General features: G+C 58.0%; 1 protein-coding gene and 1 long non-coding RNA gene across 2 annotated transcripts; one reads left to right on the top strand and one right to left on the bottom strand.

Moving 5' to 3' along the window:
* Window positions 1-3,781: 3,781 nt before the first annotated feature.
* Window positions 3,782-6,455, bottom strand: LOC123620727. Its single transcript, XR_006728930.1, has 3 exons — window positions 6,227-6,455; window positions 5,732-5,918; window positions 3,782-4,132 (listed from the first exon to the last, which is right to left on the bottom strand). It is a non-coding gene; the product is annotated as an uncharacterized LOC123620727 (long non-coding RNA).
* A 105-nt stretch (window positions 6,456-6,560) lies between these two features.
* On the top strand, window positions 6,561-21,400 carry PDK2 (pyruvate dehydrogenase kinase 2). The gene is made up of 11 exons (XM_045526214.1): window positions 6,561-6,855; window positions 8,692-8,833; window positions 15,708-15,779; window positions 16,205-16,389; window positions 17,531-17,620; window positions 17,813-17,890; window positions 18,591-18,667; window positions 18,752-18,850; window positions 19,042-19,149; window positions 19,657-19,770; window positions 20,384-21,400. Exons 1-11 carry the CDS (start codon window positions 6,738-6,740, stop codon window positions 20,522-20,524), a joined length of 1,224 nt encoding a protein of 407 aa, XP_045382170.1. The 5' UTR covers window positions 6,561-6,737; the 3' UTR covers window positions 20,525-21,400.
* Window positions 21,401-22,027: the final 627 nt, after the last annotated feature.

The raw sequence follows: 22,027 nt of genomic DNA, 5'->3' as shown, positions 1-22,027 counted from the left end.
GGTAACATGGCCTCCGGGCCCTCTTCCCCGAGCCCCACAGCTGGCCGGGGCCTCTGCCTCTGTCCTGTCCACTCCTGTTCCCTCCGGGTCCGCTCTGACCTCACCCTGTCCCCCCACCTCAACGAGCAGGCCACTCTGTCTGCCCCCTCCAGCCCCCTGGTCTGGCTCTCACCTGCCTCCCCATGGAGCCCCTCAGGCACTTGGGACCCCAAGAGGGAGCCATAAAACCCTCCCTGTGATGACTCTGCTTTCTGGGGATTGGAACAGGGTCAAGGCCAAGGCTACGCCCCATCTCTGTAGGCCATAGGGCACATCCAGAATGATTCCTCACCCTGGTTCCCACCTGGGGGAGGGGACTAGCAGAGAACCTGCTCCAGGGAACCAGCAGTTTTCCTCCTGAGCACCCCTCTGGGATGACAAACTGATGGCCGCCCACCCCTCCTGGCCATTCCGTCACCTGTCTCTGCAGCTGCCCCTTGGTCTCCATCTGCCTCTTCCTCTCCTCTCTGCCTTCCTCCATGACTCCTCCTTCCTCTGGAGCCTGGGGGGTGAACCTCGCTCTCCCTGGCTCAGTGCGGGGAGATGGGTGTGTTGCAGTCAGGGGTCCTGGCTTCGAGGACTTCTGGGTGTAGGAGGAAGAGGCTGGGACTTCTTCCCACTGGCCCGAAGGCTGGATGCTGACACACGTTCTCTTCTCCCCCAACGCCAGTGTGACTTCTTTAAGCGGACTCGCTATTACCGGATCATGCCCAAGTACCACGCGGTGCGGATCCGCGAGGAGGAGCGCTACCCACCTCCAGGGAGCACCCTGCCCACCAAGAAGCACTGGGTGACCAGCTGGCAGACTCGCGACCGATACTACTGACGTCCTCCCTGATCCCACCCTCCTCCCCCGCCCCTGTGTCCCCTTTCTTCCTATTTATCATAAGTTATGCCACTGACAGTCCACAGGGGCCACTGCCTTTGGCTGGCACCAGCAGGCTCAGGACACACACCTTTTCAAGCACGTGCATGTGCTGTCTGGCCACGGGCATCTCCCTGCAGGAGGGCTAGAGCTGTGGACCTTGCAATGCCGAGCACACTGCAGCCCTGTGTCCTAGACACACGTGGGGCCCACTGCTCCGGGACTGTGCTTGTGCACCATGGATGGTGCATGGACATGCCATGTCCCAGCCTCCGCCTGTGCCAAAACCAAGCCAAAGGGCCTCCACCAGAGCCAGGAGGAAAAGACCCCCACGTGGTGACACCTGCCCATTTCACACTGGATCCAACTTGAGCCACAGTCACTGGATCGACTCTGCTGTCAGGAGTAAAACTACTGACAGGGAGCAGCCCACTGGGCCCCCAGCTGCAGCTCCCCAAAACTCAGGCCAGAGAGCTGGGGGTCCTGCCTAAGTTTGTCCAGGAAGCGTTTGCAGGAGCTGGAGTGCTCAGACCCAAGAGCAAATGAACTAGAAAGAAGGTTCCAGAATGGCTTTCTTTGATGGATCTCTGAGAAGCCTCTCTCCTCGGCCACAGCCTGAACTAGCAGGGAAGGCAGCCTAAAGGGACAAAGATAGACACGCCACTAGATAGCCTGGACACACTGTGCTGGGACTGCCCTGGAGCACAGTGGGATCCTCCACAGAGAGGAGGGGACCAATCCTGGGCCAAGCAGATGTCGGAAGGACACAGAGGAGATGCCACTGCTGACTCCCCACTACCAGCCAGCCCGAGAAGGGCCTGGAGGGACCCTACGAGACCACAGAGGGAGTGACACTTGAATGTAGAACAGGGAGGGAGCCCTGTCCCTGCCCCATCCGGCCAGACCCCACTCTGCCCCCAGTGACCATGGGCTGGGGGCCTAGAGGTGGAGTTCTTGGCTACCCCTGGCTTTCAGAGCCAACCTGGCTCTGCCCTTCCCTCATGGGCCGAGTCCTAAGACCCCTTCTAGAAGTTGAGGCTGGTTCCAGAAAACCTCTCCTGACCCATTGGCAACCTACTCTCCAGCCCCTACCCCCTTCCATGGTACTGTAGCAGGGGGGCTCCCTCCCCCTCCTTGTGCCTTCTTTGTACATAGGCTTCTCACAGTGACCAATAAACAGCTCCCAGTTTGTACGTGCTGCATCCACCTCCACCCTCCCCACCCCTTAGCAACCCCTGTCCGATCTGAACGGATAATGGCATCACCCAGCTGACCCCTAGGTGGACAAAGCCGGGTGTGGGGACTTGGAGGTTTAAGTGAAGATTTACAGAGGACACGATGGCTCCTGCTCTCAGGGATGGCCCCATCCTAGGGATGGTCATAGACACACGATTCAGGTCCAGAGAAGGAGATAAGGGAAGAGACCCGAGTAGACTGGATGGATCCAAAACAGCTTCTTAGAGGACTGTGCGTGGGCCCTGGGGGCCAGAGCAGGGGTGATGGTGTGCAGGGTCGGAAGAGGCAGGAGGCTGCTCTGCTGTAAGAACAGCTAGTCCCAGTGGGCAGAGGAGGGAGGCCAGGTACAAGGGTGGAGAGAGGACAGTGCTCAGTCAGTGGCTGAATTCAGATAAGAACCTGCTTTTCTGCCTCTGTTTCCCCACCAGCTCCCCTAGGCACCATGGAAAGATCAGAAGGTGAACAGGTGACCCAAGGCTGCAAAGACTGAAAGGTTGTAGTGTCTACCCCCAGGCTTGGGCAGGAGTTCCTGGAGCTCTGATCTTTTGGAAGCTCCTCAGGAGTGCTTGAGTACCGAGCTTACGTAGCCACATCTTTTGGATCAAGCCCTCGCTTTGCTTCCTGCCATTTCCTGGGGTTCCCGGAGCAGCTTCCTCCTCTGCCCTCAGGTTGTCCCCTCCACGCAGGCCTGGGGAATGGAGCGAGGCTGCTCTCCCCATGAATTCTTTGAGCTTGATTGTAGCCTAGGTCCTTAATTGTCCCTCAGTCTATGACCTTTGGTGAAACTTCACTGAAGGCTGGAAATTACTACCCAGAGAAGCCTAGAGGCAGAACCCAGGTTCAGATACTCTCAGAGCCCATGGACCCAGGCTGTTCTGGGAGCCTCCCAGCCTCCTCCCTGTGTCTGCTGCAACTCCCTCCACCAGGGCCCAATGCCCACCCTTCTCCCCCAACCTCACCCCTTCATTTTCTGTGCTGGGATTTTTTTTTTTTTTTAATTGAGACAGCATCTCGCTCTGTCACCCAAGCTAGAGTGCCGTGGCATCACCCTAGCTCACAGCAACCTCAAACTCCTGGGTTCAAGTGATCTTCCTACCTCAGCCTCCCGAGTAGCTGGGAGTAGTTGAGACTCCAGTCGTGTGCCACCACGCCCAGCTAATTTTTTTTTTCTATTTTTAGTGGAGATGGGGTCTCCCTCTTGCTCAGGCTGGTCTTGAACTCCTGACCTCAAGCGATCCTCCCGCCCTGGCCTCCCAGAGTGCTAGGATTATAGGCGTGAGCCACCACGCCCAGCCTCTGTGCTGGGATTTGGCCTTCCCCAGGATGATTGACTGTGGAATGTCCAACTCCCCCAGGAAAACCCCGGCCCCTACCCAGAGCTGCCAAGTTCTCAGAATCCAGCATTCAGAGACCTCACTGTTTTCCAGAATATGGGATTCACTTCTTTGGGAATAACACCATATATGGGCTGTCAAAGCTCAGTCCTGTCCTTATGGCCACTTCCTGCTTAGGACAAGGGGGTGTTTACACATCCCTCTGGCCAGTGTCCTGCCGGTCCTGGGAAGCCACTGCTTGGGCGAGAAAACACAGACACACACACACACACACACACACTCTCCTGAGGATAAGCAGTCATTTTCAGGACTAGTGCAGCTAAACTTTTATGAAAGAAACATACTTGGCAGAGAGGCAACAATGCCCACTTTAAAAGGACCCTCTACAATTCCAAGTTCCCTGAGCTCCTTGGAGATGTGGTACCTCCAAACTGTTCCAGAAGAGGGTCTTGGCTCTTGCATTACTAAAAGGACCCATCAAGGTGATTCTCCCCAACCTGGGCACATGGTGGGATTGCACGTCCTAGAGGCCTGTGACTAATCCCAGCCAATGACTTGCAAGCAGGAGGAAAGTGGCACTCACTTCTGGGCTGAAACATTGACTTGCTGGTGGGAAACCCTCCCAGATCTCTCTTTCTGCCTCTGCTGCTGTGGAAGCCTGTGTGGAGATAAAGCTTCTGTCAGTCTGAGGCCCTGAGAGCCCGCCTCCACCAACCCACATTGTACACATAGTGGGGCATTTAGGGATTGGGCTTTTTCCTGTTACTGCACCATTGCCTAACCTAGCTTGACTGATACACCACAGCACAGCACTCCTGTTCCCACCCTGCAACAGTCTCTGCAGAAGAAATTTTTATCCAAGTACAGAGCCCACATTGTGGAAGTGCAGCTTTAAGGCAAGGATCTTGGGAAACCTCTTCCCCTCTCCTACAGTTAACCTCAGAAGTCATGGCCTTTTCCTTGTTTATTTATTGTTGTTGTTATTGTTACTGTTGGCAGAGATGGGGTTTCACTATGTTGCCCAGGCTGGTCTCAAACTCCTGATCTCAAGCGATCCTCCTGCCCCAGCCTCTCAAAGTGCTGGAATGACAGGCATGAGCCACCAGACCCAGCCTGTTACTTTAATTTTGACAATAATAGTAATAGCTACCATTTATTGCTAGGTACAGGGCTAGGCGTTTTGTATATAATATCCCATATACTCTTCCGGGACTTGTAAACTGCACTCACCAGCATTAGCAATCACCTCCTAATTGCTAGCCCAGTGGATGTGTAATGGTCCTCCCTGACATCTCTATGGCATGTCTCCCTGCAGACCCCACCTTTTTCACCCTATCCACCCTACTATGTGCTAGGCACCGTGCCTGGTGCTGGAGATAGAGTAGTGAATTTACAGACACAACCCCTGCCTTATGGAGCTTAAAGTCTAGTGGGGAAGACAGATGAATCAGTAAACAATTCCTGCTCAGTGTGATAAGAGCTAACATCATGCTAAGATCAGGAGATCTCAGGGGCCCTTGAAGGGAGCCCATAACCCCGCCTCGTAGGGTCAGGGAAGGCTTCCATGAGGAAGGGGTGACTAAGCAGCTAAGACCTGAAGAATGGGTAAGTGAAGTTGAAAAGAAAGAATGATCCAGACAAAAGAGACAGCATTTGCAATGGCTTGGAGCTTGCTTAGAGGCTGGTTCAAGGCAGCAGACAGGTATGGCTGGGAGGTGAGCAGGGGAATGGGGGAGAGGAGACTGGAGAGTTAAGCCACAGCAGACCATGCACAGCTGGAAAGGCACCTGTGAGAGGTAGATTGCCCGAGAGGCTGTGAGCAAGGAAGTAACGAGCTCAGTTTTGCAGTTGAGAATGATCCCTGAGTCTCAGTTTCATCATCTACAAAACGGGGATAAAAATAGTACAATAGGGCTGTCTTGAGAATTAAGTGAGCTAGTGCATGCAAACAGTGCCTGGCACATAAGTTATTATTCCTTCAGCTAAGAGCCCCTTCCATTGTGAAGCTGTGCTCTGTTTGGCCGTACTGCAATCACATTCCGTTATAACTAATTATTTACTTAGGCCGCTGTCTCCCACACTGAGAGATGAAATGATAGAGGGAAAGGGTCGTGCCTTGATCCAGTCAGTGCTTTCTGTTCCCAGCACAAAGCCTAGCATACATTAGGCGTTTGGTAAGTGTGGGCCGATGACCCAATGGTCGCAGAGCAGAGCTTCCAAGTGGCCAGTCGGGCCCTAGGCCCAGGATGCGACATACCACGTTTGACCGCAAGACGGCGCACGATGTGTCCTCCCGGCGAGACGGGACCGCAGGGACAGGGCGGGCTCTCCGTCCCCACACACATCGCCTCCCCTCACCTGTCCCTAGGGAAGCCAGGTACCAAGAAGGTTGCTTTCCCAGGTGGTCGCGTTACACGTCCAAGGCTTTATGTTCAGTCGAGTAACTAGGTAATAATAAAGTGAAAAGTGTTTCGAAAACTGACACTGTGTAGCTGCTGTCCCCACCGCAGCTCCTCGTGAGGGTTTGACCCCGGGTGTCTTTGCACTGGAAGAGCAGAAGGCCGCCGTTTCCGAACCGCCCGGAGCTTTGCGGAAGCGGGTGGGTTGCACCTATGTAGGACGGATTAGGATAGGCCTATGTCCTGGTTCTGAATTTTGCAAATATTCACGAGCTAGGTCGCTGTCACCTGGACTGGGAACCCACAAGACCCGTGAAGGGAGAGCAGGTAAAGACGACAGGTGAGATAGGTACCTCTGGGAGGAAAGGGGTTAGTTGGAAGCCACCTGGACAATTCAGGGGAGGAAGAGTTAAAAGGAGCTGGCAGGTGACGGAGCAAGAGAAAGGCAGCAGCGGAAGGGGAAGCGACGGGGCTGGCGGGCCTCTGGGGAGGAAGGGGTTACGCGGGCCTCGCCCCTCGCGGGGAAGGGGAGCGAACGCGCGGGAGGCGGATCTCCGCGCGCGGCCTCCCGCAAACAACAGGCCGCCGCGCCCCGCACGGGGTTAAGGGGGCGGACCCCGAGGGAAGCCACGTGCCGGGGCGGAAGGCTATTGGTTCTCCCGGGGTTGTTTGTGCGCGGCCATTGGCGGCGCCGGGGCGCCGCGGCGAGCCGACTGGCTGAGCCGCGGAGGCCCCGCCGGGGCAGCGGGTGGGAGGAGGCGGCCGGCCCGCGTCGCCGGGCCGGGCTGGGCCGAGCCGAGCGCGAGCGTTGCCCGCGCGAGGACCACAGCCGGAGCCCAGGCCCGAGCCGCGGCCGCCGCTGCCATGCGCTGGGTCCGGGCGCTGCTGAAGAATGCGTCCCTGGTAGGGGCGCCCAAGTACATCGAGCACTTCAGCAAGTTCTCCCCGTCCCCCCTGTCCATGAAGCAGTTTCTGGACTTCGGTACGCAGCGGGCGGGAGGCGGCTGGTTGCGGGGCCCGCGGGTGGCTGGGAGGACGGAGGAGAAGAGAGGCCCTGAGTGACAGGGAAGCGTTGCCTGGAAGAGTACAGGCAGGAAGGGGTTAACGCGGAGGCCGGGCGGCCGGGCCCCAGGGCTGGAGTGTTAATGGGAAGGGGGCACCGGGAAGGAGGGGTCCAAGGTGGCTTCCGGGGCTTTGTGAGGGGTCTCAGAGAGTAAGGGGCGGCGAGGCCTCGACATTAGGACAGGAAGGGAGCTGGGTGGTATCCAGGCACTAGAAGGGTAGCGAGGGTTGTTCTGATGACTTGAGTGGGAGACAGAAAACAAGGGGCATGCTGGCGGGAGGAACAAGGCAGGGTTGGGAGGTGCAGCCATCCGGAAGGAGACCTGGGCCGGGCCAGAAGGGCCAGACACTCTTGGGCAGAGAGTGAGAGAGAATGAGAGGGTAGTGGGGGAAGGGGGCTCTTTCAAAAGAAGGTGCCAGTGGGAGGGAGGCCCTGCCTAGCGTACCTCCACCCTCCGGAGGAGCTGGAGCCCAGCTGCCCTAGTGGGCAAGGACACTTGAAGATCAAATCTATTCCAGCCTTGCAGCCTGTCCCCAGCTGGGCAGGGGCCTGGGGCACCATGAGGTACAGTCAGGCTGCCTGTACCCTCTTCCCGCTGCCCCTGGGTTCCTGGGTCAGGATCATCCACCACCAGCATTCTGGGGGTGGCTCTGGGACAGGAGGAAGGCTGTGCCAACGTGGCGGCTGAAACAGGCATTGTGTGGGCCCTGTCTGTCTACACGGCATTTCCATGGTGCCAGCTGGGGATTGGGGGTGGAGGGACAGTCTCTCATGAGTTGAGTTGATAGTGCCTAGCTTGAGTTACAGCTGCGTCACTGATGGGATGGGAGTAGGGAGGTGGCAGCCAGGACGTAAGGCACCTGTTTCCCAGGACTTGTCTGCCTGTGCCCCTGCCCTGTTTGAGTCCTGAGCTTCTCTTATGTAGGAAAGCCTCCTGGGCCCGCCGCTCCCAGCCCCCAGCAGCTATCCCCCCAAACTGGACCCTAGTAACAGAAATGGCACAGTTGTGAGGGGCTCACAGTAGAGTTTGGTTTACTTGTGGTTACAGTAGGGGAAACTGAAACCTTCTGAAGGATGATGACATGCCGTGGGTGACAGGTGGAAGCAGAGTCTGGGCTAGATCTCAGGTCTCCTGACTCTAGGACAAGGCCATATGCAGTCCTCCGCCCCTCTTCATCTTGAAGCCAGACCGAGGAACAAAGCACGTGGACTCCCATCCTCAAGCCCCGTTGGCCTCACAGCTGGGCATTCATACAGAGGCAGCTCTGCCATGGGCATTCAGACCAGCCTGGGTGAGGTGACCTGGGTCAGAGGCAACACTGGGACCCTGCAGCCATGGTGGTCAAGGCATAGCTGCCCTCAGCTAGGCCATCCATGGGTAGGGATGGATTTTCCAGGCTCCTCTGCCCCCGGGTCAACCCCCAAAGTGAGTGTCTGCTGGGAGGGAAGGAAAGGGAAATGAAGTGACGAAGGCTAGAGGCAGCTTCAAATGGACCCAGGAGTGGCCCTGTCCCCTGTGGCTAAAGACAAGCAGGGTTCAGCTAGGGTTGGGGAGAGGATGCCACCCACTGAAGTATTAGGCTCTGTGATGTGTGTGAGGGGGTCACGCACAGCAGGGGATGGGGACAGCTGCCTTGCTGTGTGCCCTTGAGCAGGTCACTTCCCCTTTGGCCCCTCAGTCCATGAAGGGTTTGGCTGACCTGCCCCTGGAGATGGTTTGCGGCTCTGTGGGCTCACCCCTCTCTCTCCCACCAGGGTCCAGCAATGCCTGTGAGAAAACGTCCTTCACCTTCCTCAGGCAGGAGCTGCCTGTGCGCCTGGCCAACATCATGAAAGAGATCAACCTGCTTCCCGACAGGGTGCTGAGCACACCTTCGGTGCAGCTGGTACAGAGCTGGTGAGCCCCCTGCCTCCGCCCCGCACCTCCCACGCCATCACCGGGTGACCCTGGGCTCAAGGATAGAGTCTCCATGCTCCCAACAGCCTTGGGGAGTAGAGGGTGGGGGCAGAGGGGAGGCACAGGGGCTCCAAGAGGCTGCGGAGTTTCCCAGGGTCGAGTGGGAACCCTAAGCCAGAGCAGGAACGCAGGTCACGCTCCTAGCCTCCTAGCCTAGGCTGTGGGACAGCCCTATTCTTACCACCCTGCTTTCTCGGGAAACTCAGGATCCACCCAGGAAATCATAGTTTTCACAGCCAAAATCCCAAGTCAGGCTAATGTGAGCAGGAGCCACCAGCCCTGGTCCTGGAACCCCAGCACCTGTTAGGCAATATTTGCTTGAGTAATGTTTTGGGAAACAAAGAAACAAAAGAAGCAAATGTTTGAACAAATTGTGTAGTTCAAGCTGCAAGACAGACTGTTTTGGATGTTGGAAAATAAATAGACACAGGGGTGGCACAGTACCCTCCTGAGGAGGGACAAAGACCAAAAGTTTATTGCAGGGAGCAGAGGGAAAGGCTCAGCAGAGTTTGCTCAACAGCTCTGTCTGGGGTGAAGTAACTGAATGGCATTAGCCGATGGCTGGCCACATGAAGAATGAACTAGGGTGTCTTCTGTCACTGGGCATGTAAATGGCTAATCCTCATTGGTCTTTAGTGGCGCCTGTGCAGAAATCTCCTGGCTCTGCTGGGCTTGTCGTGTGGTATGGTTGTGGCTTCCCGTTAGACCCAGGAGCATGTCCCACACCTACTCTGGGCCCAGCACCACGCTGGCTCTAAGAAAACTGCAGCAGCTGCCCTCAGGGAGCCCAGGACCCGGAGGGGAAGATGAAACTCCTCGCCCAGGCAGGGCGCGCTAAGTGCGGCAAAACTGGTTGTAATATCAGCGAGCTGCCGAAGGGTTCACTTTATTTAAATTAAGAATCAAAACATTATTGAAAAGGAACATTGATTGGGTTTTATTTCCCTCATTACGGAAGTATAACACACTCACTTTGACACTTGGAAAACACAAAAAAGTAGATAGAAGAAAGTGCCAGCCACTACCCTCTACCCCATAACCAAACACTGTTCAGGTTTCAAAAGATTTATTTGTGCCCTTGCAGCACTTTTTCTGTGGATGGACTTGTGCATACCTGACTTATTCTAATTAAGTGAGATATGGTCAGGGACAATGTTGTACACACAGGGCCCGGTATACAGTAGGTGCACAACGAACGCTGGTTGAATGAGAAGGTGTGGGGAAGTTGCAGTGGACAAGAGGGGGGACTTGTCACTGTACCGTACGGGGTACCTAGGCAAGCCCAGAGCTAGAAGGAAGGGAAGGGCATTCCGTGCTAAAGGAACAGCCTGGACAAAGGTGTGGAGACGGGACAGCACCCGGCCAGGGAGCCGAGAATGTGCTTTGTGGATATTGTGCTGTAGTGCAGGCTGTGAAGGTGGGGTGGGGGCCTGGAGCGCAGAGCCTGGTTTTCATGTAGCCCAACCGGGTCACCCCTTGCTGTGCCCTGCCCCTCGGAGGTCCAGGACCTCGAAGCCAGCCAGCACTTCCCACTGTGGGGTGGTGTGGAGTGCTGGGGAGGAGACAGAAGGCGCCATCTGTTCTCCTCAGCCCTTCTCCGGCTCCGTCCGGCTCACTGACCTGGCTGCCTCTCTAGCTGGCCCTTGACTCCAGGACAGGCCTTCTCAGGGCCCTCCCAGGACACCGTGTTCCTGGGAGAGCTGAGGGATGCAGGAGGAGGGCAGGGGGCTGCTGAACTGCCTGCCACTCCCCGGAGGCCCCCCGCAGAGTCCCTTTCTGAAAATCACTGACACATGTGAGGGCTTGGCCTGACTTTTTCCTCCCTCAAAGCTTGGAAGTAATGTCAAGTAACAGCAGGAGGGAGTGAAGTTAGACCAGAGAGAACACTCCCCCAGTGGGTGATTCATCTTAGAGGAGCAGGCCCAGGGCTCGCTAAAGCATCCTGACACACTGAGGAGACAAGCCTGCTAAGAACATTTCCTGGGACAATGGGCATCGGCTGCAGCAAGAGAGACTGAGGTGTGAGGGCAGGAAGGACTTCCTGACAGGGAGGAGGTGGCTGCCTGTGAGAGAGTGGGGATCTCCTTCTCTAGGAGAACCGCCTGCCTGTTGGGATGGATGGAGGTGGTGAAGGTGGGCAAGGTCTTCACGAGAGAAGGGGGCGACTTACCAGGGCACCTCACAACTAGCTGGAGTCTGAGGAACAAGGAGCAAGACCTCCCCTTGGGAACACAGAAAAGCCCTGTACAAATGCAATTGGCCGTAGTGGAAATGGTTGGCATGTGGGAACAGCTAACGGAGTGTCTATCAGCTGGGGAGAGGTTGTAGGCAGAATCACTGTGAGCAGGCTGAAGGCTCCTAGTTCTAAAGAAACCTGGTAAATTATTTCAGCTGGCCAGACTGGGGGCCGTGGGCTGCTGTTCTGGACAGCAGGGGAAAGCCCTAGCCTTGGCGTCAGCGTGCTTGACTTTGAGGCTCGCTAGACACTCAGTCCTTGGCAGGCCACATGGTCTCTCTGAGCCTCAGCTTCCTCATCTATAACCCGGGGACCCATTCTGTTTCTGAGCATCAAATGCCATTGCCAAAGTGCCACTGCTAGACGTGAAAAGTGCGTAGGACTCTACCAATACTAGCCCTGTCCCCAAGCTTCCAGGCAGTGGCACCTCCAGGCCAAAGACGATACCATTGTGGTGAGCTTTCTCAGACAATGTAGTCATAAATAATGACAATAACAAAAGCAAACATACCCCGAGGGCTTGCTGTGTCCCACAGCTGTCCTGAGTGTCTGCGGGTAGTAAGTTACTTAATTTTCACAACCTTGTGAAGGAGGCCATGTTGTCATCCCGTTTTCTGGGTGGGAAACTGAGGTTCACAGAGGTGATGAAACTTGGCCGAGAGACTCTGGGAGTAGGTGGTAGAGCCAGGGTTCAAACCCAGGCTGGACCTGGATCTTTCTTGGGGGGCAGAGGAAGAAGGCTGCGCCCTGGGGCAGTGATGCAGAGCCAGAGATTTCCAAGTTCAAGGTGCAAGTGCAAGTCCGTGGGGAAGTAGGATCCGCTTTACAAGGATTGTTTGGTGGCCAGTGTTGCTGGAGTGTGAAAGGGCCAGCCTTCGCACCTCTCAGTGGGGCTGTGCTTCCAGAAAATGCAGGGTTAAGTAAGAGCTGTAGAGTAGAATCAAATGACGGTGAGTCACTGCTGTCACTGAGAGTCTTTGTAGGTGGGAGGCGGTATGGCCGGCACCTTCTCTCGAGCCTCCCTCGCATGTGGACCCCAAACCCTGCCTGTGGGGCTCCCCACCCCCACTCTGTGGGAACCAGTCCTTGCCCTTGAGAAGAATAACAACCCGGGGGAGTGGCTCTGGCACCAGGACCTGCTGCGGCGGGAGCTGGGGCTTTAGCTCGTCGAGTTCCCAGCCACAACTGCACAGCTACGACTGGCATAACTGGAGCAGAAGCTGAGTAGGAACGACACTCACTGAGCGCATACTCGCTGCATCATCTCCTCTGTCTACACCCGGGCCCACGAAGTGCTTACTGCTGTGAACCACATTTTGCAGATGGGGACCTGAGTGGCTCAGTGGCCTCTTTAGGGCACAGCCAGCAGCGGAACCCAAGCCTGCTTGGCTCAGGGCCGCGCCTGCCACCCCTCCACCCAGCCAGGACCCTGCCACTCTCCCCTCAGTGTGGCGACCCAGCCTCCTCACCACCTGGTTCACGCCCTTGTCCCCAGCAGCTGTGGACACTGGTGCACAGGGCACACCCTTGCACACACCCACGGGCAGGGCACACACATTAAAGACTTACACACACGGCCTCTCCCGCTCCCACACAGCCCTGCAGGGCCCTCCCCGCCAGGCTCATTCCCACACCCCTACACTCTCAGCCCCGCTCTGCCTCTGCCTGCGGTGCCCGCCTCCTGCCTCCCAGACCCAGGGCTCTGGACTGGCCCAGGGCCCCAGAAGGAGGGTCAGGGTGGACCTCCACATTACCTGGGGCCAGGGTTGGAAGCTCCAGATCTCACCAGGGGCATCCTGGTAGCCTTGTTACCACAGCGGTCAGCAGGTCAGAGGCCCTGGGCCCTCCCCAGGTCTTAGGGGGTGGACACTGCCTGTCCTGCCTGGGAGTGTCTGCCTGTCACTGCACCACTGCCCTCAGGCCTCCCCTGTCTAAGCCCCGATCTCGCTCTGGCCCACTCAGGGGGTGGAGGGGGCAGCCCAGGAGCCAGTGCAGCTCGGTCCCCAGTATCTCTCTCTTGAGGACCAAGATCTGGCCCAAGGGTGACATCTGGTGTGCCAGACACCTGGGGGGCTTCGGGGCAGAGGCAGGGCCCTCTGGGAAAATCCTTCTCTTCCTGTCGGTTCTGAGAGCAGCCTAGGACTGCGGCCCTGAAGGAGCGGCCCCATGAGGGCGGCAGGCAGCGACTCCACACCTGCTTCCCAGCACAGGAGGCTGAGGCCCCAGGCTGTGGTGGCAGGCGCTGCCCATTGTCAGTCCATGCAGCGGCAGCGCTCTTTGCCCCACTTTGGTGCATGTGACCAGGCCCCATTTCTGCGTTCTCGGGTTCATTGAGCAGCCACAAAGGGGGCGGTACCCAGAGCTGGAGCACTGCCCTACCCCTAGGGCTGGGACTCTGACCCTGCCCACCCCACCCCAGCCAAGCACAGGCAGGGAGTGGCCTCCCAGCTCTGACCCCCTCCATCCCTCCCCGCCCCCTGGGTCTTGGGAAGGGGTCCCAGGGCCCCACTCTGCAGCTGGCTCCTCCCCTTCCTCTCTCTACCTGCCCCCCCAGCGCTGCACACTTGCCGGTTCTCTCTCCACATCCCCTCTCCCTGTAAGAAGCATGTGTGCATGAAGCTTCATCCCGGGCATGCTTAGGGAACAGGGGGTCTGGAGTCACCAGGCCTGGGTGTGGCAACCCCAGCCCTGCATGTTAACTTCCTTGTGGGACAGCAGTAGCACCTCTGCCCAGGGTTATCATGGAGGTTGAAGTGGGGAGCGGGCAAGCTCAGTCGGTGCCCAGTAGACGCCACCATCGCCATCCCCAGCCACAGCAGCACTGTCAGGGCCGGTGGGCACAGTGAGCACTTGGCCCCATGGTGTAGACTTGGAGTCCCACAGACCTGGGTTTGAATCCCAGCCTGCTGCTTACTGTGTGGCCTGAGGCATATTACCTGTCCTGTGGGACACAGGGGAGAAGAGCCATGATTATGTTATTATTAATTCACTTGATAAATATTTATTGAACAGCAAACAAGACAGGCAAAGTCCCTGTCCTCATGGCACTTACATTCTTGGTGCTGGGGGGTTGGGGAATGGGGCCTTCCCGTATCTGCAGAAGGAAGGAGATACCTTGTGTTCATCACGGCTGGCGGGAGATGAGAGACCCTGTGTGGGACTCTGGGCACAGGTGGGCATTAGCGGTCACTAGGTTTGTGTCAGCTGCTGTTCTTCTCCAGGGAGGCTGAGGCGAGGTCGCGGGAGTTTAGGAGTGCCATTCCGACTGTCCACTGGGGTGGCAGGGATGGCGAGGGGGGCTCTGGGAGGAAGCCGATCTTCTCTGCTATGTGGGCCCCCACCCCGTCAGCAGCTGCAGCTCCCCCGGTCAGCCTCTGTGCCTGGCCCTGGGCAGGGAGGGCAGGAGGGAGCTCCAGGGCTGAGACAGCCCCATCCCTGCCGGAAGCGGTGCGGCTCCCCAGGGCGTGGGGGACCCAAACATGGTGTGATTCAGAGCCTACAGTAGTAGGAGGGTGTCTGGTGTCACCAGGGAGCTCAGAGGATGTACTCAGCTGTTGACAACTTTTGAGCCACCATTCATAATAAGAGCAAGCATTTAGAGAGCACTGACTGTGTGCTAAGCACTGTGCTAATAGCACATTTAACCCTTACCAAAAAGCACCCCCATTTTCCCAGTGAAGAAACTCAGGCCCCGAGAGGTTCCACAGTTTACCCCGGGCCACACAGCTCAACCTGGAAGAGAGCCAGGCCTGGGACTCAGCAGAGCCAGCTCCAAAGCTCGTCCTTTCACCCTCTTCTCTGCTGTCTTAGACTAGAGAGGGAAGAGCGCAGTGGCTCGGCTTAAGGGGAAGGCATTCCGGGCAGAGGGCACTGCGTGAACAGCGGCGTGGAGGTGAGACTCGAGCAGTGTCAGCGCTGCCGAGTGCTGGAGACTGGACAGGGGGGTAGTCTTCATTGTGCCCCTTGCCCCCTTGCCAGCTGTGGGCTGCCTCGGGCCTCGGTTGAGGAGACTGCGCGGTGGGGCTGGTCCCTGCCTGTCTGCCTGGTCCAGGTTACGGTGAAGGCCGGAGCGCTGTGGACGCGACTGATTCCTGATACGGTGGGGCCTTTTCTAGAGACACTAAAATGCAAAAACAGCCCTGCGGGGGAGACATTAGGAGCTGCCTCCTTGGAGGGGCCCAGAGACGTTGACGGACCTCCCGCCTCATCCCACCGCAGGCCCTTGCTCCAGCCTCCCCTCCCCAGCGTCAGCCTCAGCCTCCTGATCTGTGAGGCCTCCTGGGTGGGATGATCTCCAAGCCCCTTCTGAGATGACTATTCTAGGATTCCAAAGCAAAGGCGCTATAACGGGGACCAGCACATTGGAGGTTTCTTACATAACTGACTGGGTTGTCAGGGAGACTGGTGTACAAATGAAACGGATAGAGAAAAATTGCGATATGGCTTGTCAGCAAGTACAGCTCCGTGGGCTGCCCGCAGCAGGGGCAGCACAAGAGTGAGGTCCCCCTGAGGGGGCAGGGAGGGTGCCTAGCCAGGCCCAAGGCTGAGGCTGTGCCTCCTCCCGTCCCCTGCACACAGGTATGTTCAGAGTCTCCTGGACATCATGGAGTTCCTGGACAAGGACCCCGAGGACCACCGTACCCTGAGCCAGTGAGTGGGGGCTCTGGCTGGGGGTAGGAAGGCAGGTGTAGGTGAAGGACATCTGGCGTCACAGCCCCAGGGGCAGAAGTGCCAACAGGATGGAAGAAAAGGCCCTGACCTTCAGGGACATCTGGTCTGATGGGAGAGACACCCACTCCATTCTCAGTGTGCCCTGAGTCTGCTGGGTGAGATCCAGGCCCTGCCCTTGAGAGGACCGAGAACTCTGGGCTTTTGAGCAGGAAAGCTGTGGGACAGGCAGCTGGGAGATTCGGGATGGGCTTCAGAAGGAGCAGGGAGGGCATCGTGTGCCTGTCGGCTTGGGAAGGGTGGTGTGGGTGAGGACACCGTGGCTCTCCAGAAGTGGTCAGAAGTGGGGCCTGAGGGCGTCCCCAGGGCTGGGCTGGCTGGGGATGAATATCTGCCCTCCCCTGCAGGTTCACTGACGCCCTGGTGACCATCCGGAACCGGCACAACGACGTGGTGCCCACCATGGCACAGGGTGTGCTCGAGTACAAGGACACATACGGTGATGACCCTGTCTCCAACCAGAACATCCAGTACTTCCTGGACCGCTTCTACCTCAGCCGCATCTCCATCCGCATGCTCATCAACCAGCACAGTGGGTGCTCGGGCTGCGGGAGGGGTGATCAGCCAGCCCAGTGGGTGCTCGGGCTGCGGGAGGGGTGATCAGCCAGCCCAGTGGGTGCTCGGGCTGTGGGAGGGGTGATCAGCCAGCCCAGTGGGTGCTCGGGCTGTAGGACAGGTGATCAGCACAGTGGGTGCTTGGGCTGTGGGAGGGGTGCTGGGCCCCGGTAGGCAGCAGGGGCACATCAGCCGGCTATTTCAGGGGCCTCGGGCGCCATTCAGTACCCCTAAAAAGGAGTTACTGCTTCCAAGATGGAAAAAGAAAATGGCAGCGTTGAAATTTATGGTTTTAAATGTTTGTAAAATGTAAAATTAGGCCGGGCGCGGTGGCTCACGCCTGTAATCCTAACACTCTGGGAGGCCAAGGCAGGTGGATCGCTCGAGGTCAGGAGTTCGAGACCAGCCTGAGCAAGAGTGAGACCCCGTCTCTACTAAAAACAGAAAGAAATTATCTGGCCAACTAAAAATATATATAGAAAAAATTAGCCGGGCATGGTGGCGCATGCCTGTAGTCCCAGCTACTCGGGAGGCTGAGGCAGGAGGATCGCTTGAGCCCAGGAGTCTGAGGTTGCTGTGAGCTAGGCTGACGCCACGGCACTCACTCTAGCCCGGGCAACAGAGTGAGACTATGTTTCAAAAAAAAAAAAAGTAAAATTATGTCACATCTTTAAAATTTTTTCTTTAGTATTCATTGAAGGTCTCATTATGTTCAAAATCAGTTTGTTTAGAGTTTCTTATCCCAGGAGGAGTCACTGTGATTGTTGAGAAATTACAGCCAGTTGTGAATGAAACCAGTTCCTCGTACTCGAATAATTGTAAAAGCAGGATGATAAAAGTTATCATGTTACAGCAAAAGACAAGAATAAATGTGATGTGGGGTGTGGTGTGAGGGTGAAGAATGGTCCAGGCCTGGGAAGGTCCAAAACTGGCCTGAGCCCAGGGTAGAGGGGTCAAGGGTCAGGGAAGACAGTGCAGGAGCGGGGGATGCAGCTTTAGGACTGGAGCCTGCAGAGGCATTAGTGGTGCAGGTAGAGAGTAGGGGAGCCCTGGGGGAAGATGGGGTGCTGGGGGCAGGCTCGGTGGCCCAGCCCACAGCACCCTCCCCCAACCCACAGCCCTCATCTTTGACGGCAGCACCAACCCAGCCCACCCCAAACACATCGGCAGCATCGACCCCAACTGCAACGTCTCCGAGGTGGTCAAAGGTGAGCCATCCCTACTGTACCTGGCCGGCAGAGGAGCCCCAGGGACCTTCCCAAGCTCACCTGGCCAGGGGGTGACCCATTCCCCAGTGAGCGGGACACGGCCACATGGGTTTAATGTTGGTGACGCCTAGGGTCAGTGTCAAGAGGACTGGTTGGGCCACCCCATGCCTGACTGGCCCCGTCTTCCCTCAGATGCCTACGACATGGCCAAGCTCCTGTGCGACAAGTATTACATGGCCTCACCTGACCTGGAGATCCAGGAGATCAATGGTGAGCACGAGGCCGTGTGTGTGTCTCGGGGCTGGGGACCTAGGACAGCACGGCGAGACAGGGAGCAGGAAATGGAGTTTCCTAGATGGGGAGAAGCAGAGCTATTATTGTATTATTCTTGTTAATTCATTGGACAAATATTTAGGAAACTGTGAACAAGAAGACAGGCAAGGTCCCTGTTCTCATAGAGCTCATGTTCTTGGTGCTGGGGAGGTTGGGGAATGAGGCCTTTAACCAAGGAACGAGTAAATACAGATAATGTCAGATCATGATAAATGACAGGAAGGAAATCAAACGGGGTACTGCAATGGTGATGTGTTAGCTTGGCTGCCTTCCCAAACCCCAGTACCAGTGGCTTTCTCGAGGAGGTTTCCCTCTCGCCAGCCCCTTGGTGGGGGGTGCCCACAGCTGGCTGCCCACCCCCGGGTCTCGGTTCCAGCCTGGAGGAAGGCAAGGAGGGTGTGGAGAGCAGGGCCCAGGAGTGGAGCACTGGCCTGCCAGGAGTCATCTGGCTGCTGCAGCTCAGGGGAGGACGGGGATTTAGTCTCTAGCTGGGCAGCCATGCACCCAGTTAAAACTTTGGGGCAGGGGTTGTCTTTTAGTAAAAGAAGAATGGTTGCGAGGGTCCTGCTTTGGGTAAGGTAGTTGAATGGTGACCTCTTGACAATTCCCTGACTTTTGGTCTTGACCTTCCCTGCAGCAGCCAACTCCAAACAGCCGATTCACATGGTCTATGTCCCCTCCCACCTCTACCACATGCTTTTTGAGCTCTTCAAGGTGAGCAGGCCGGGGACTGTCCCTGGAGGGAGCGCGGTCAGGGCCGGCTGCTCCCATGCATCTCTGACCTCGTCCCCTCTGCAGAACGCCATGCGGGCCACCGTGGAAAGCCACGAATCCAGCCTCGTTCTCCCACCCATCAAGGTCATGGTGGCCTTGGGTGAGGAAGATCTGTCCATCAAAGTATGTGACCCTGGGCCTTGAAGACCAGAGAGCATTGGGGGTGGGACCTTCCCTCCTGCCTGGAGTGGGCTCTCCTTTTCTCCCACGTGGCGGGCGGATCCCAGGGTGGGGAAGGCCATGAGAAGGTCAGGGGTGGGTGTTGGGGGGGAACTGAGCTCTGGAGGGTCCCTGACACATCCCCTCTCCCCTAGATGAGTGACCGAGGTGGGGGTGTCCCCTTGAGGAAGATCGAGCGACTCTTCAGCTACATGTACTCCACAGCACCCACCCCCCAGCCTGGCACCGGGGGAACCCCGCTGGTGAGATGGCTTTGCTCCCGCGCCCCGCCCACCTCTGAAGGATGCTGTCTCTCTTTTCACCTCTTGCTTCCTCACGTCCACGTTCCCTCCGCTCCTGTGTGGCTGTGTGTGGTGTCGGTCACCTCCCCTGAGTCTGGGCCCCCTGTCCCTCCCGTGTCTCCCCACCCTGCACCCACCTACCTACCTGTCAGGTGTCTCCCTGCCACCTCCCTCCCCACTCTGTCCCCGTCCACCCCCTGTTGCTGCTAGCCAGCACCTCCCTGTTCGGGAACTTGAGACTAAGGAACCCTGGGACCTGCCCAGACCTCCTCTCCCCGCCCAGCCCTTCTTCCTCCCTCTGTGACTCTCTGCGTTCATCCCACACCCCACTTGTGCCTCAAAGCCCCTCTCCTGCCCCGTCCCCGCTCCGGCTGTGTGAGCCCCCTGCATGCACCCTTCCCTTACCACATCATCCCTGCAGCTCCAGCAGGCCCAGCCTCCTCACCGCTACCTTCCTGCCCCCTGCAGGCTGGCTTCGGTTATGGGCTCCCCATTTCCCGCCTCTACGCCAAGTACTTCCAGGGAGACCTGCAGCTCTTCTCCATGGAGGGCTTCGGGACCGACGCGGTCATCTATCTCAAGGTGAGGGCCCTGCCCGAGAGCCGGGCCAGAGGAGGGCTCTGCCGACGGGCCCTGGCAGGATGGGCCTGCTGTTAGCTTTCCTGTCCACCCCTCCAGTTCTTCCCGGGTTCCAGACTCTGGGAACCAGAGCAAAGCTACAGGTCCTCAACCTGAATAACCCCACCCCCCAGACACGTACAACTTGGCAAGGAATGTCAGGGGGTCCGTGGTCCATGATTAAGACCCCTGCTCCGGCACCCTTCCCTTGTTAGACCCAGAAGGAAGTGGCGGGACCACAGGTCTCGTCATTAAGTTCAGAGGGGAAGACAGAGGTCCAGAGTTGGTTACCTTGTCAGGGTCACACAGCCCAGCCTCCTGCCTCTCCCTCCCTGACCCTTTGGGGGAGCAGCTTTCTCGAATGGACCTGAGCAGGACAAAGAAGGAACAGACCCTTCCACGGGTCTTTCCAGGCCCGGGACAGTGGTCTCAGCCAGTGGCTGGTGGCTGGGCTGACTCTAACTTGGGGTGGGACGTATGGGTCAGGGGCCAGCACAGCCCACCCTGGGGAGAGGGTGCTCTGCTGAAGGGGGGCCGGGCTCAGGGCTGGGGAGAGGCTGACCCTGCCGCTCCGCAGGCCCTGTCCACGGACTCGGTGGAGCGCCTGCCCGTCTACAACAAGTCAGCCTGGCGCCACTACCAGACCATCCAGGAAGCCGGCGACTGGTGTGTGCCCAGCACAGAGCCCAAGAACACATCCACGTACCGCGTCAGCTAGGGGCCACCGCTCACCTGCACCTGAGAGGGTGGCCTGCTGTCTCTGGGTCCGGCCACCACGGTGACCCTCCCCACCCCCGGGGGTGGGTTTTCCCTGATGACCAGGTTCTGTCTCTATGGAAATCACCGCGGCAACTGGTCTGTGGTGGTCCCTAAGTGCCAATCTGTCTCTGTGGAGGCCCCCTGGCGGTCTCCCTGGCGTCCAGTGTCTGTGGGTGATGCCTGAGGACTGGGGATGTCTCCACGCTGATGGGGTGTCCCAGAGACATTTTTCCATGCAGTCCTCGTCTCTGAGACGAGGGTGTCACTTCGCTGCCAGGGGTCCTGGGTCTCCCTCACCACCCCCCACAGCCCTGGCCGTCCAGGTGGATGTGCCCTGCCCTGGTCCGTAGTCAGTGTCAGGAAGGGGCCAGCTGGTGTCCCCAGATCTGAGGAGCGAGGGGGGAAAGGGGACGCACACTGGATACCTGTCCCTCCACTCTGGGCTTTAAGGCCACGGTTGGGTGGTGGGGAGGGGTCCCACCTGGGGGGTCCACCCCTAATGTGGAGGAACCTGGGAAAGCCCAGAGGTCACCCGCCCAGCCAAGCTGCTCGAGGCCCTGCAGGCAGCCTTGGCAGTGTTCATGCCATCAGCGGTGCCCCTCCCCAGCATGTCCTTACGTGCACACACCCACCTGGTCCCGCCTGAGCTCCAGACCCCAGCCCCCACTGTGCCCGGGCATGGGTGCTCAGCGTGGCTTTCTCCCTAGGACGCTCTATGTATATAGCTAGTTTTATAGCCCTGAATGCCCCGCCCTCCCCTTAGCACACAGGGGGTTAAAGCTGTGTGCCCCTCCCAGTGGCTGTGATGGTGACAGTAAAGAGGAGATTGAATGAGTCTGTGCTGGGCTGCATTCCTGGGGGGAGGGGGACACACGCAGAGACCAAGGTACCCTGTGACCAACACATGACGCACTCGGGATGTCCAGCCCAGCTCGGGGCCTGGCCCAACATGCGCTATGAGTAAACGCCAGGCAACGCCATCCATTCAGAACACCCGACAGCCCAGCCCCCACGGACAGACCTTTCACCGCACCACACTCAGGGCACAGCACAGTCCCCATAACCCAGACTAGTCCCCCAACTGGGCAGACAAAAAGGTCACTGGCACATCATAGTGTTTATTGAAATAAATTGAGAACCGCCTCCCCCCTTCACATGCAGGTGAGCACCCACTAGAGCTCTGGATGGCTTCAAGGACAAGGGTGCCGCCAACCTCCCAGTGGCCCCTCTACCAGGCCCAGATGGTGCCAGTGTCCCCATATCTCAGTATCCCTCTGAAGCCCCTCTCCCGTCAAAGATGGCAGAGGGGAGGAAAGGGCTGAGTCCCAGGGCCAGCGCCCTGGCCATCGGCCACAGCCCCTGGGCAGGACTGAGGGGAGTCAGCATGCATTGGGTCCTGCCCACCACTCCAGGCAGGTTCCAGGAGGTTGGGGGGGGACTCTAATCAGAAGCCCCCCGGCCC

This window comes from Lemur catta, chromosome 15 (assembly GCF_020740605.2).
Source record: "Lemur catta isolate mLemCat1 chromosome 15, mLemCat1.pri, whole genome shotgun sequence".
Classification (NCBI taxonomy): domain Eukaryota; kingdom Metazoa; phylum Chordata; class Mammalia; order Primates; family Lemuridae; genus Lemur; species Lemur catta.
Note: the sequence above shows the minus strand (reverse complement) of the source record. Positions and strands in the feature narration are given on the sequence as shown.